At 37.9% G+C, this 14,587-nt stretch overlaps 1 protein-coding gene across 1 annotated transcript in view; it reads right to left on the reverse strand.

The window, feature by feature from the left end:
• Window positions 1-2,330: 2,330 nt before the first annotated feature.
• The window catches only part of LOC128703667 (zinc finger protein 630-like), a 92,896-nt gene continuing 80,639 nt past the window's right edge, over window positions 2,331-14,587 (reverse strand). Inside the window, exon 2 of the mRNA XM_070101353.1 lies at window positions 2,331-9,338. Within this exon, the coding sequence (XP_069957454.1) occupies window positions 8,170-9,123 (954 nt within the window). The 5' untranslated portion in view covers window positions 9,124-9,338 and the 3' untranslated portion in view covers window positions 2,331-8,169. The remainder of the gene's footprint in view (window positions 9,339-14,587) is intronic.

Here is a 14,587-nt window from a genome sequence, read left to right on the forward strand (position 1 = left end):
CATCTCCAGGACTCAAGTCCGGCCTGCCGGTTTCCCTGAACCCCTTCATAAATGTTACTTTGCTCACACTCCAACAGCACGTCAAGTATTAAAAACCATTTGTCTCCATTCACTCCTATCAAACACGCTCACGCATGCCTGCTGGAAGTCCAAGCCCCTCGCACACAAAACCTCCTTTACCCCCTCCCTCCAACCTTTCCTAGGCCGACCCCTACCCCGCCTTCCTTCCACTACAGACTGATACACTCTTGAAGTCATTCTGTTTCGCTCCATTCTCTCTACATGTCCGAACCACCTCAACAACCCTTCCTCAGCCCTCTGGACAACAGTTTTGGTAATCCCGCACCTCCTCCTAACTTCCAAACTACGAATTCTCTGCATTATATTCACACCACACATTGCCCTCAGACATGACATCTCCACTGCCTCCAGCCTTCTCCTCGCTGCAACATTCATCACCCATGCTTCACACCCATATAAGAGCGTTGGTAAAACTATACTCTCATACATTCCCCTCTTTGCCTCCAAGGACAAAGTTCTTTGTCTCCACAGACTCCTAAGTGCACCACTCACCCTTTTCCCCTCATCAATTCTATGATTCACTTCATCTTTCATAGACCCATCCGCTGACACGTCCACTCCCAAATATCTGAATACATTCACCTCCTCCATACTCTCTCCCTCCAATCTGATATCCAATCTTTCATCACCTAATCTTTTTGTTATCCTCATAACCTTACTCTTTCCTGTATTCACCTTTAATTTTCTTCTTTTGCACACCCTACCAAATTCATCCACCAATCTCTGCAACTTCTCTTCAGAATCTCCCAAGAGCACAGTGTCATCAGCAAAGAGCAACTGTGACAACTCCCACTTTGTGTGTGATTCTTTATCTTTTAACTCCACGCCTCTTGCCAAGACCCTCGCATTCACTTCTCTTACAACCCCATCTATAAATATATTAAACAACCACGGTGACATCACACATCCTTGTCTAAGGCCTACTTTTACTGGGAAATAATTTCCCTCTTTCCTACATACTCTAACTTGAGCCTCACTATCCTCGTAAAAACTCTTCACTGCTTTCAGTAACCTACCTCCTACACCATACACCTGCAACATCTGCCACATTGCCCCCCTATCCACCCTGTCATACGCCTTTTCCAAATCCATAAATGCCACAAAGACCTCTTTAGCCTTATCTAAATACTGTTCACTTATATGTTTCACTGTAAACACCTGGTCCACACACCCCCTACCTTTCCTAAAGCCTCCTTGTTCATCTGCTATCCTATTCTCCGTCTTACTCTTAATTCTTTCAATAATAACTCTACCATACACTTTACCAGGTATACTCAACAGACTTATCCCCCTATAATTTTTGCACTCTCTTTTATCCCCTTTGCCTTTATACAAAGGAACTATGCATGCTCTCTGCCAATCCCTAGGTACCTTACCCTCTTCCATACATTTATTAAATAATTGCACCAACCACTCCAAAACTATATCCCCACCTGCTTTTAACATTTCTATCTTTATCCCATCAATCCCGGCTGCCTTACCCCCTTTCATTTTACCTACTGCCTCACGAACTTCCTCCACACTCACAACTGGCTCTTCCTCACTCCTGCAAGATGTTATTCCTCCTTGCCCTATACACGAAATCACAGCTTCCCTATCTTCATCAACATTTAACAATTCCTCAAAATATTCCCTCCATCTTCCCAATACCTCTAACTCTCCATTTAATAACTCTCCTCTCCTATTTTTAACTGACAAATCCATTTGTTCTCTAGGCTTCCTTAACTTGTTAATCTCACTCCAAAACTTTTTCTTATTTTCAACAAAATTTGTTGATAACATCTCACCCACTCTCTCATTTGCTCTCTTTTTACATTGCTTCACCACTCTCTTAACCTCTCTCTTTTTCTCCATATACTCTTCCCTCCTTGCATCACTTCTACTTTGTAAAAACTTCTCATATGCTAACTTTTTCTCCCTTACTACTCTCTTTAATCATCATTCCACCAATCGCTCCTCTTCCCTCCCGCACCCACTTTCCTGTAACCACAAACTTCTGCTGAACACTCTAACACTACATTTTTAAACCTACCCCATACCTCTTCGACCCCATTGCCTATGCTCTCATTTGCCCATCTATCCTCCAATAGCTGTTTATATCTTACCCTAACTGCCTCCTCTTTTAGTTTATAAACCTTCACCTCTCTCTTCCCTGATGCTTCTATTCTCCTTGTATCCCATCTACCTTTTACTCTCAGTGTAGCTACAACTAGAAAGTGATCTGATATATCTGTGGCCCCTCTATAAACAATTATGTAAGTGTATTATTGTAAGTGCTTTTGTGAGCGTATTTTTGGGGGGTCTAAACCAGACTATTCTAATTTACATTATTCCTTATGGGAAGAAATTCATTCAGTAATGGCACTTGAACAGCCTTCTGGAACAAATTATGACGGAAACTCGGGGTACCACTGTATTTACTTCCCAAAATTAATAATACACTGCTCCAACATGGGTAAATTAGAAAAAAATAGTTTAGGTTGATTCCCACTAGGAAAATTCCCTTTTCCCTATTATAAATGAAAAAAATTGTAAATTGAAATGTGTGGTGCATAGCTGAACACAATTCACACTTGTCGACTTATAACTATCTTTAAACACATCTTTATCAACAGGTAATGAAACAAGAAATTTAAGATATGATAAAATACATTCTTGTCTCTATTATAAACAAAAATACAGTGGACCCCCGGTTTACGATCACCTCCCAATCCGACCAATTATGTAAGTGTATTTATGTGGGTGCGTTTGTACGTGTATGTTTGGGGGTCTGAAATGGACTAATCTAATTCACAATATTCCTTATGGGAACAAATTCGTTCAGTACTGGCACCTGAACATACCTCTGGAATGAAATAATATCGTAAACCGGGGGTCCACTGTATTATATAGTGAAGTATGGTGGATCAGCTATGAATTAATGTGTGGCATCAGATGATAAAAATAAAACATCTGTCTACTGCTCATTTGTCAAATAAACTCTCCAAGCACTTGTTTATCAGTAAGCAATAAAACAAAAAAATTACGGTATAAAATACTTACTTGTTACTATTATAAATGACAAAATTGTGGTGAAATGTGATAGTGTCAACTGATCAAACATCCTACAGCAGTCACTGCTTACTAAGCTACATAAACATCTCTCTAACAATTCTTCATCAACATGCAAGACAAAGGGAATTTAATGTATGATAAAATTTTGTTCTTGTCACTATTATAAATAAGGTAATTGTATAAAGGCATAACTGCATCACCTGATTAAATATATGAAAGGCATCACTGTGATGAAACAACACATGCACTACTGAACTATCTATTTTTCAGTACTTATTAATCATCTCCAAACAATTCTTATCAATATGAAGCTGAACAATATATTTAAGGTTCAGTATGATAAAAATTCTTCCTTGTCACTATTATAAAGGTCAAACTGCATAGTGAAAGGTGTGACTTCATCACTGATTTAATGTATAAAATTCATCACTGTGATGAAATATACTACTCTCAGTTGTCTACTCCTCAGTACTTATATAACCATCTACTACTCCTTGAGCTACATAATCATATATAAACAAGCAAAGGAAACAAAGAATCTAAGTTAAGGTAAAACTCTTCTTTTTTTTACAAAAATATTTTCTACTGATAAGATTGTGTAGCAGGTTGGTAGACAGCAACCGCCCAGGACAGTACTACCATCCTACTGAGTGTAAAACAGAAACCTGCAATTGTTTTATATGGTAGGATTGCTGGTGTCTTTTTTTCTGTCTAATAAACGTGCAAGTTTTCAGGTACGTCTTGCTACTTAGGTCACACTACACATGCATGTACAAGCATATATATACACATACTCCTCTGGGTTTTCTTTTTTCTTACTGGTTCTTCTTCTTGTTTATTTCCTCTTATCTCCATGGGGAAGTGGAACAGAATTCTTCCTCCAAAATTATTATTATCATAATCAAAAAGAAGCGCTAAGCCACAAGGGCTATACAGCGCTGCTCTTCCTCCAAAAGCCATGCGTGTTTTAAGAGGTGACTAAAATGCCAGGACCAAGGGGCTAGTATCCCCTTCTCCTGTATACATTACTAAATTTATAAAGAGAAACTTTTGTTTTTCTTTTTGGGCCAGCCTGCTTCGGTGGCATATGGCTGGTGCACTGAACAAGAGAAGACTGTGTATTATATTAACAAGAGTCACTGGTTGTGTATTTAGTCATCTTCATTTTCTCTGGACTGAGAACCATGCTAATTTTCTTAGGAAGAGGCATACCACATAAAACACAAGCTTCTCAAGGGACTTGCTTATTTAATAAGCTTTAATTTAGGATTTAGACATGTGATGCACGTTTCTTGAACAAGTAACAACTTCTTTAATGTATTTTGTCAAAACATTCATTATTTTTTGTGATATACACAAAAAAATTGTTAAATTGTTATTTTGAAAGTGCTATGTACTTAACCCAATTTTTTTCGATACAGTTCACAGCATGAATTTACATAAAGTGCCAATTTCGAGAATAGAAGTGCCACGTTATGTGAGGTCTACCTTTATAGCATTAACCCTTTCAATGTCGGTGCTGTAGTACTACAGCTCGCAAACCAGTGTTGATGCCCTAGTATTATGCCAAAATTCTAGCAGCTTCATATCTATCGGGAGAAAGTTGGTAGACTTACATGTGAGAGAATGGGTCTGCATGGTCGGTGTGAGCAGTATGTATAAAAAAAATCCTGCAGCACACAGTGTATGAGAAAAAAAATATCCGACCGTATTTTTGGTTTAAAGCGCTGACTTTGAGGTGTATTTTCCTATAACATTTATGGTTGTATTCTCATTTTCTTGGTCTCATTTGAGAGAATGGAAGATATATTACCGAAATAGAGATGATTTTGATTGGTTTCATGATGAAAAGTACCTTGAAATTGAGCTCAAAGTAGCATAAATGTTTTGCCAATGTTCAAGAGTAAACAAATGACATCACAGTCCAATATGTGTCCAACTGGCCAGTCTAATACACAGTCACGAATGGGTTGACATTATTTAAACAATTATTACAATAATGCAGTAGTCTGCACAACAGTAAATCTTCTATTTTTTGTGTGAATAAAAATTCAAAATGGAAAGCAAGAGTAACATAAGAGGGGCCTGGAAACGTGACTAATAAACAGAGTTAGTTAGTTTAATTTAATATGTTTATTATGCACCCCAAACCCATCCTGTGGGCACTAATAAACAGAGAAAATGTTATTTTAGTGTCAGGAATGTCTGCATTGTTTATTCTGGACCCTATTTTGAAACTGGCATCTTTTGAAATTTGTGTGAAATTGGCCAAATTGCCAATTTCTGACCATTTTATTGGGTAGTTGAAATCGGTAAATGGGCTGTTTCTTGTACTCAATCTATAGAACAAATGGAATTCTAGCAAAATAGCTATTAGTTTGATCAACTGGAACAACGAAATTAACTGAAAATTGGGCTGAAAGTGGGCAAAATCACCGATGCATATATATCGCCAAGACTGCCAACTTTGTGAGAGCGGTATTTCATGAGTCTTCCATTAAATTTCGTACTTTTGGTGTCATTACCATTGGGAAAAGATTCTCTATCATTTCATAAGAAAAACATTTCTTTTTTTCTTTTAGACACTGAGAGCAAGTTTGTGAGCAGAGGTCTCAACACAAAGGGTTAAGGAACTAATTAAATGTTTAACCAAAGACCAAAAAACAAAAAAAAGTAAATAAAGATCTGAGCATAAAGAAAACATAGTTATTGAGGATGTTCAATTTGACCCTTTCAGGGTCGGAACCCCTGATCTGAAACTTGCTCTTAGGATCGGAGAATTTAAAAATATGTATACAGTGGACCCCCGCATAGCGAACGCCTTGCATAGCGAACATTCCGCATAGCGAACGCTTTGATCGCTAAAATTTTGCCCCGCATAGTAGACAAAAACCCGCTCAGCGAACTTCGTCCGAGACGCGTCCAATGTGCGGCCTCAGCCAGCCTCACATGTGCCGCCTGTCCCATTGTTTACCAGCTAGCCTCCGCGGTAACATTCAAGCATACACTCGGAATATTTCGTATTATTACAGTGTTTTCGGTTCTGTTTGTTGAAAATAAGTGACCATGGGCCCCAAGAAAGCTTCTAGTGCCAACCCTGTGGTAAAAAGGGTGAGAATTAGTATGGAAATTAAGAAAGATTTTGAAGGGTTTGGGGCTAACCCTGAGAAGCCTATGCCAGTTGTGGAATCCATTGTGCCTACTTCAAAAATTAAGGAAATGTGTGCACAGTGGGTTGAACTGCAAACCTTTATGGATGAAAATCACCCTGACACAGCTGTTGCAAGGCGTGCTGGTGACTATTTCAATGACAATGTTATGGCCCATTTTAGACAAATCGTAAAGGAACGGGAGGTACAGAGCTCTATGGACAGAAAGAAGTCCAGTGACTCTGAAGCTGGTCCTAGTGGCATTAAAAGAAGAAGGGAAGTAACCCCAGAAAAGGACTTGCCTCCTCAAGTGTTAATGGAAGGGGATTCCCCTTCTAAACACTAACACTCTCTCTCCCCTCCTCCCATCCCATCAATCATCACCAGATCTTCAATAAAAGTAAGTGTCATGTAATTGTGCATGCCTTTTTCAGTTTGTGTGTACTAAAATTAACATTTTTTTGTGGTAAAAAAATTTTTTTTTCATACTTTTGGGTGTCTTGCACGGATTAATTTTATTTCCATTATTTCTTATGGGGAAAATTAATTCGCATAGCGAACATTTCGCATAACGACCAGCCCTCTTGCACGGATTAAGTTCGCTATGCGGGGGTCCACTGTATATGTATGTACTTAAGATATGACAAGAGAATCTTTTTCTTGAAGGTAATGAAACCAAAATTTGATGAAAAATTTACCGAAATAGGCGCTGGCAAAGTTTGCAGTCTCGGTGATATTTATGCATTGGCAATTTCACCCACTTTGAGCCATATTTTCGGCTAATACCATTGTTTCAGTCGCCCATACCCACAGCTATTTTGCTAGTATTCCTTCTATTCTAATGACTAAGTACAAGAAACCATCCATTTACCATTTCAACTACCTGGAGTTTACCCAATAAAGTGATCAGAAATTGGTAATTTGGCCAATTTGACACAAAATTCAAAATTTGCCACTTTAAAAATAGGGTCTAGAATAAACAGTGTATGCATTCACCCCTGATACTAAAAAAACATTTCCTTTGTTCATCACATTACACTTGCTTTCCATTTTAAATTTTTATACAAAAAAAAAAATTACTCTTATGCAGACTATCGCATTATTGTAATAAATGTATAAACAATGTCAGTGTTTGTGAACACGTATTAGACCGACCAGTTGGACAAGTATTGGACAAGTGACGTAATTTTTGTACTCTTGAACATCAGCAAGAATTTAACATTTCCGCTACTTTGAGCTCAAATTCAGCTACTTTGTCCTGAAACCAATCAAAATTATCTCTATTTCCCTGATATATCTTCCATTCTATCAAATGAGACCAAGAAACCGAAAACACACCAAAGTCACTGTTTTAAACCAAAAACACAGTGGCATTTCTTTTATTATGCATTACGTGCTGCAGGATTTTTTTATATGGTGCACACTTACCAAATTTACTGCTCATAGTCTATCTGAGAGAGCTAAGCTCATCATGTAGACCAATGGGACTGACCTGGGCTTCAAAGCCACAGCACTATGGGACGCACCTCAAAAGGGTTAAAAACTAATGCTATTTTACAGAAAACATTGAGGTGTTACAAGGTAGTGGTGTATATTTATGAAAGTAGTATACACAAATCGAGAAACTAAGACAAATTAATATGCTGGAGTGAACTATTACTACGGTCTCACATTTGTTGCAGTGATTTAGTCACATTCATCTTTATCTCAAGATTCTTCCATGTTTCTGGTTCAGATATTAGATGATATATTGCCTTACAAATACTCTCATATACTTGAGATATATTCTAGAAGTCTTTTCTACTCCTACAATATGATAAAGGTTCCTTTCAGTATTTCTAATATGCTGTACTCAAATTAAGCATTTCTTTCTCTTATGTTACATTCATATATGACTTCTTTTCATATGTGCCACTAAACTTAATTTTATACCAAAATTTTTTCCACACTCTGAACAGTGGTATGGTTTCTTTCCTGTGTGCTGAGTCATATGATGAACAAGAGATCTCTTCTGTGAAAAGCTTTGCGGACATTCTAAGCAATGATACGGCTTCTCTTTTGTATGAACTCTCATATGTTTTTTTTGAGATGATTTATCCGAAAACTCCTTCAGACACACTGAACATTTATATGGTTTCTCTCCAGTATGAAGTCTGAAATGTAGTACTAAATGAGATTTTTGAGTGAAGCATTTAAGACACTCTGTACACTGATACGGTTTCTCTTTCTTATGAAGTCTCTTGTGAAGCTCAAGATGAGCTCTTTGAGTAAAGTCTTTTAAACATTCTGTACAATGAAATGGTTTCTCTCCTGTATGTAGTCTTATATGCTGTTCAAGATGAGGCTTCCGATGAAAGACTTTGTGACACACTTCACATGTGTATGTTTTCTCTCCTGCGTGTTTTTCCATGTGTTTGGCAAGGTTTAATTCACTTTTTAAGACTTTCGGACAAGTGGGACACTCATAGCCTTCATTTTGTGTCTCCCCAGTTTGAGATTTCTCACATGTGGCTTGACGTGACTCTTTAAGTTTTCTAATAGTCTCTGCATACTTATTAAGGGGATTTGTTTTTGAATGACATTGCATGTGAATAATCATACTCTTATTTCGAGAAAAGGCTCTTAAACACAATGAACACTGATATGGTTTCTCCCCTGTATGCCTTCTCATGTGATTTACCAGATGTTCCTTTTGCGCAAAGTCTGCACTGCATATTTCACACTTATATGGCTTTTCTCGGGTATGAACTCTCATGTGTCTCATTAAAAGTGATTTTTTAGTCCAGTCTTTGTGACACACAGAACACTGATATGGTTTCTCAACAGAGTTATCACTCATGTTTTGGCCAATGTTTCTTCCAAAATCCTTGTCACACCAAATACTAATATTCTTTTATTCCAAATGTTTTATTTGGCGATATTTTTATGAAAATTGTTCTGGAAACTGAGCCCTGAAAAGGATTTATCTCCTAGATAACTTCTCAGATGACTTACTGAAGCAGATTTACTTAAAATTATTTAGATACAGGACATTGATGTGGCTCCTCTTGTGTGCTGCAAAAAAAAAAAATAAAATAAAAATATAAAATGAAGTAATATGACAGAAACAAAAATATTAAAAATAAAAAATATATTCAGAAATGCACACACCATCTACTGAATAGGCAATAAAGTAATAAACTTTGAATTTAATATACCTTATTACTATGGCATTAAGATTAGAGGGACACTCTTAGTGATTTTAATATGTACCTGCATGCCAGCACAGTATGTAAGTATATTTAGGTACAGGTACACATAAGTATAATTATCAGAGTACACGTAAAATATGCAATAACTTTAAAACACTTGAAATTTTGGAAAGTTTCCAGACATAATAGAGAGATGTGCTCATGGAGAATGTAAACAAACTGGGTGAGGTGTGCCACATTAGAAAGACAGGGGAAGCCATATAGTGAGTTTTGGTCATAATTTGAGAAAGCCATATTAGCGGAACACTGTAAGGCGAAATGCCAAAAAGTAGGGCCCTACTGTGTGTGTGTGTGTGTGTGTGTGTGTGTGTGTGTGTGTCTGTGTGTGTGTGTCTGTGTGTCTGTGTGTGTGTGTGTGTGTGTGTGTGTGTATATATATATATATATATATATATATATATATATATATATATATATATATATATATATATATATATATATATATATACACCTACCATCTGACTTACGGCCTGCTCGACATACGTCCACTCGACTTACGACCGTGCATCTGGTAGCTGGGCTGGGCCGGCTGATGCACACCACTGTACAGTATTTGACAATACTCGCGGCAGCAAATGCGTCATGCAGGCAGCATCAGTTTGAGTAACTCTGCCGTATCAGCAGCATCATACTGTATTAACTGTGCTAACTGGACAGTAAATTTCACCATGGCCCCTAAGATGAAGTCTGAATCTTGCACTGGAGATTGTGGAAAGAAAGGCTCTTACTCTCCAACTCTCTATTTGTTTTCACTGTTGCACATAAACCTGTCTGTATCTGTCTGCCTGTATCTGCCTGCCTGTGTCTGTCTGTATCTCTGTGCGTCTGTTTGTCTGTCTATCCCTATGAGGATAGACTAAGGGCCCTGAATCTGCACTCTCTAGAAAGACGTAGAATTAGGGGGGATATGATTGAGGTGTATAAATGGAAGACAGGAATAAATAAAGGGGATGTAAATAGTGTGCTGAAAATATCTAGCCTAGACAGGACTCGCAGCAATGGTTTTAAGTTGGAAAAATTCAGATTCAGGAAGGATATAGGAAAGCACTGGTTTGGTAATAGAGTTGTGGATGAGTGGAACAAACTCCCAAGTACCGTTATAGAGGCCAGAACGTTGTGTAGCTTTAAAAATAGGTTGGATAAATACATGAGTAGATGTGGGTGGGTGTGAGTTAGACGTGATAGCTTGTGCTACCAGGTCGGTTGCCGTGTTCCTCCCTTAAGGCAATGTGACCTGACCTGACTAGGTTGGGTGCATTGGCTTAAGCCGGTAGGAGACTTGGACCTGCCTCGCATGGGCCAGTAGGCCTTCTGCAGTGTTCCTTCGTTCTTATGTTCTTATGTCTACCTGTGTGTCTGTCTTTCTGTATACCTGTGTGTCTTTCTGTCTACCTGTGTGTCTTTCTGTCTACTTGTGTGTCTGTCTTTATGCCTACCTGAGTGTGTGTCTGTCTTTCTGTCTACCTGTGTGTGTCTTTCTGTGTGTCTGTCTTTCTGTCTACCTGTGTGTCTGTCTTTCTGTCTGCTTGTCTGTATCAGAGCCACTCATTAAGAGTGTAATTGGTCTTGAAGACGCCATATTAACAATGATAATAACACAATAATAATCACTGAGGCGCATTAAATGTGTATAAAATGTTAATATAGACATTTGGCTTAATCCATCTATAATTTTTTTTCAAAATTATATAATAAACATGCTACATAACATATAAATTAACAAATATGAGATGTTTTTCTGGTCGGCTTGACAGAGTGAACAAAAACCATTCGTGTCCGGGCTGATAACAACAACAACAATGTTTTTTTACATAACTCGCGAACCTTCTACCTCTCATTCTCTCTCATTTAATCTTGTTTACTCACCTCTCACTCTACATTAACCCTTTGTCGCGCAGCGGGGAAAATTTTCTCGCTTAAAACACGTGCAAGTTTGCGCATGTCATCCTACACCCACCGCGCATCTGGATTCCCGATCTTTAATTCTAACCAATCACAAGCCTTCCCTGAGTCGCTTCAGATAAGTGGTGATGGCGTTTGCCGCCTTCCCATTGGATGAGATAACAAAACATAAACACTTGTGGCTTGGCGTCACCCAGAGTGGGTTTTTTCCTTCCAGTGTCACTAATATACTCTTGGATTTTACCCTCTACAATGTCGGTAAGTACTGATTGCTGTGTTTAGTGCGTACATGGATAGTTTAGGCATATTTTGATATATATATATAAAGTCCGTGTGAAGCATAATGTGAGTGTAGCATGCAGTTGAAAAAAGTGCAACAAAGGAAGCACGAAAATTTTCGTTGCTGCCCTAGAAGTGACATAGTACAATTTCAGTAAAATAAATATTTATAAAAAAATTTCTATTGTATATATGAATTCTGTAGTGGTCTGGATCTATACAAAAGGTTTTTATTGTCCTTCCAGATCAATGAGAAATTGTTTTATGGGGAGCCCTCCAGCACCAGGTCAAAATATGTCTACATTCACCAAGTAATTCACCATGTACTTCCAATAGTGTTAGCGTAGTGAAAGCTGTGCAGGGCCAACGTGCAGAAAGGCCTGATGACAGTGTTAGGCTTGACAGAACTCTAAACCACTTGCCACTGGCAGGGAAAAAGCCGCTTAGTTGCAAGTATTGCAGCAACTCAAAGAAATTTGTCACATCCTCATTCCAATGTTCTGTATGCAAAGTAAATCTGTGCATAAAGAGTAATAGAAATTGCTTCAGCAACTACCATACTATCAATTAGCAATATAGAATAATTGGTCTTCCTCATGAATCTCAGCAATATGGGACTTGAAAGTTTTATCCCTTTGCAATGTGTCCATGTTGCTATTTGTTTCATTTTTATATTTTTCTAATACATACAAACTGTTTTGATACAAGTTCCATTATGTTTTTAATATTGTCTGTTTGTATAATAAATTTAAAAAATAGTTATTGGGTGTTTTATTAACAATTGCAAGTTTGCAACATTCAGATTTATACTATACTTATGTTGGGCAAGGATTTTTTGGGTTATCCTAGGTAATTTATACTATGTATGATAACTTCACTTATGTGTACCTAAGAGAGAGAGAGACACACATCCACATTCAGTCAGCCAACCAGCCAACCAACATTCTGGTAGGATGACACTACCAGTGGTATTCTCCCATTCCACTGTGTCGACAATACATAAAGATAACAGTAACATATGATACTGTATGCGATGTAAAATTTACAATACAGTTCACTACCATTTATACATTATATACAGTACATAAATAATTAAAATATAACAATAGAAGTAAATTATGGTAAAAAGAATGAAATAATGATTGTACATTACATTACAGTACTATGTAGGTAGTTTATATAGGAAAAGTTTGACATTATGCCCTACCCAGCATGTCGGCAATTTTCAAAGGTTCGACTTATGTGCATAGGAAAATACTAGCGATATTCCTGAAATAATAGATTACGTAGAACAGGATGATAATAAACTATGTACGATTGCGGTAACTAGTGACATGGTCCTCAGACAAATAGAGAAACTAAAACCTAACAAATCCCCAGGTCCTGATGAACTGTTTGCAAGGGTGTTAAAGGAATGTAAAGAGGAACTTAGCATACCTTTGGCTAATCTTTTTAACATATCACTACAAACTGGCATAGTGCCTGATAAGTGGAAAATGGCAAATGTAATACCTATTTACAAGGCAGGTGACAGGTCCTTGGCTTCGAACTATAGACCAATAAGCCTTACCTCCATAGTGGGAAAATTTATGGAATCAATAATTGCCGAAGCAATTCGTAGCCATCTTGACAGGCACAGATTGATTAATGATTCTCAACACGGTTTTACAAAGGGGCGTTCCTGTCTTACGAATTTACTAACTTTTTTCACTAAGGTGTTTGAGGAGGTAGATCATGGTAATGAATATGATATTGTGTATATGGACTTCAGTAAGGCTTTCGATAGAGTTCCACACCAGAGGCTATTGAGGAAACTTAGGGCACACGGAATAGGAGGAGAAATTTTTTCCTGGGTAGAGGCATGGCTGACAAATAGACAGCAGAGAGTTTGCATAAATGGGGAGAAATCAGAATGGGGGCACGTCACAAGCGGTGTTCCTCAGGGGTCAGTGTTGGGCCCGTTGTTGTTCACAATTTACATAAACGACATAGATGAGGGAATAAATAGCGACATAAGCAAATTTGCTGATGACACCAAAATAGGCCGTCCAATTCATTCTAATGAGGACATTAGAGCACTCCAGGATGATTTGAATAGACTGACGCAATGGTCGGAGAAGTGGCAGATGCAGTTTAATATTGACAAATGCAAAGTTCTAAATGTTGGACAGTTAAATAACCATGCCACATATAAACTAAATAATGTAGATCTTAATACTACCGATTGCGAAAAGGATTTAGGAGTTCTGGTTAGCAGTAACCTAAAACCAAGACAACAGTGCATTAGTGTTCGCAATAAAGCTAACAGAATTCTTGGCTTCATATCTAGAAGTATAAATAATAGAAGTCCTCAGGTTGTTCTTCAACTCTATATATCCTTGGTTAGGCCTCATTTAGACTATGCTGCTCAGTTCTGGTCACCGTATTACAGAATGGATATAAATGCTCTGGAAAACGTACAAAGGAGGATGACAAAGATGATCCCATGTATCAGAAATCTTCCCTATGAGGATAGACTGAGGGCCCTGAATCTGCACTCTCTCGAAAGGCGTAGAATTAGGGGGGATATGATCGAGGTGTATAAATGGAAAACAGGAATAAATAAAGGGGATGTAAATAGTGTGCTGAAAATTTCCAGCCAAGACAGGACTCGCAGCAATGGTTTCAAGTTGGAAAAATTCAGATTCAGGAAGGATATAGGAAAGCACTGGTTTGGTAATAGAGTTGTGGATGAGTGGAACAAGCTCCCGAGTACAGTTATTGAGGCTAAAACGTTGTGTAGTTTTAAAAATAGGTTAGATAAATACATGAGTGGGTGTGGGTGGGTGTGAGTTGGACCTGACTAGCTTGTGCTGCTGGGTCTGGTACAGT

Source organism: Cherax quadricarinatus, chromosome 76 (assembly GCF_038502225.1).
Source record: "Cherax quadricarinatus isolate ZL_2023a chromosome 76, ASM3850222v1, whole genome shotgun sequence".
Classification (NCBI taxonomy): domain Eukaryota; kingdom Metazoa; phylum Arthropoda; class Malacostraca; order Decapoda; family Parastacidae; genus Cherax; species Cherax quadricarinatus.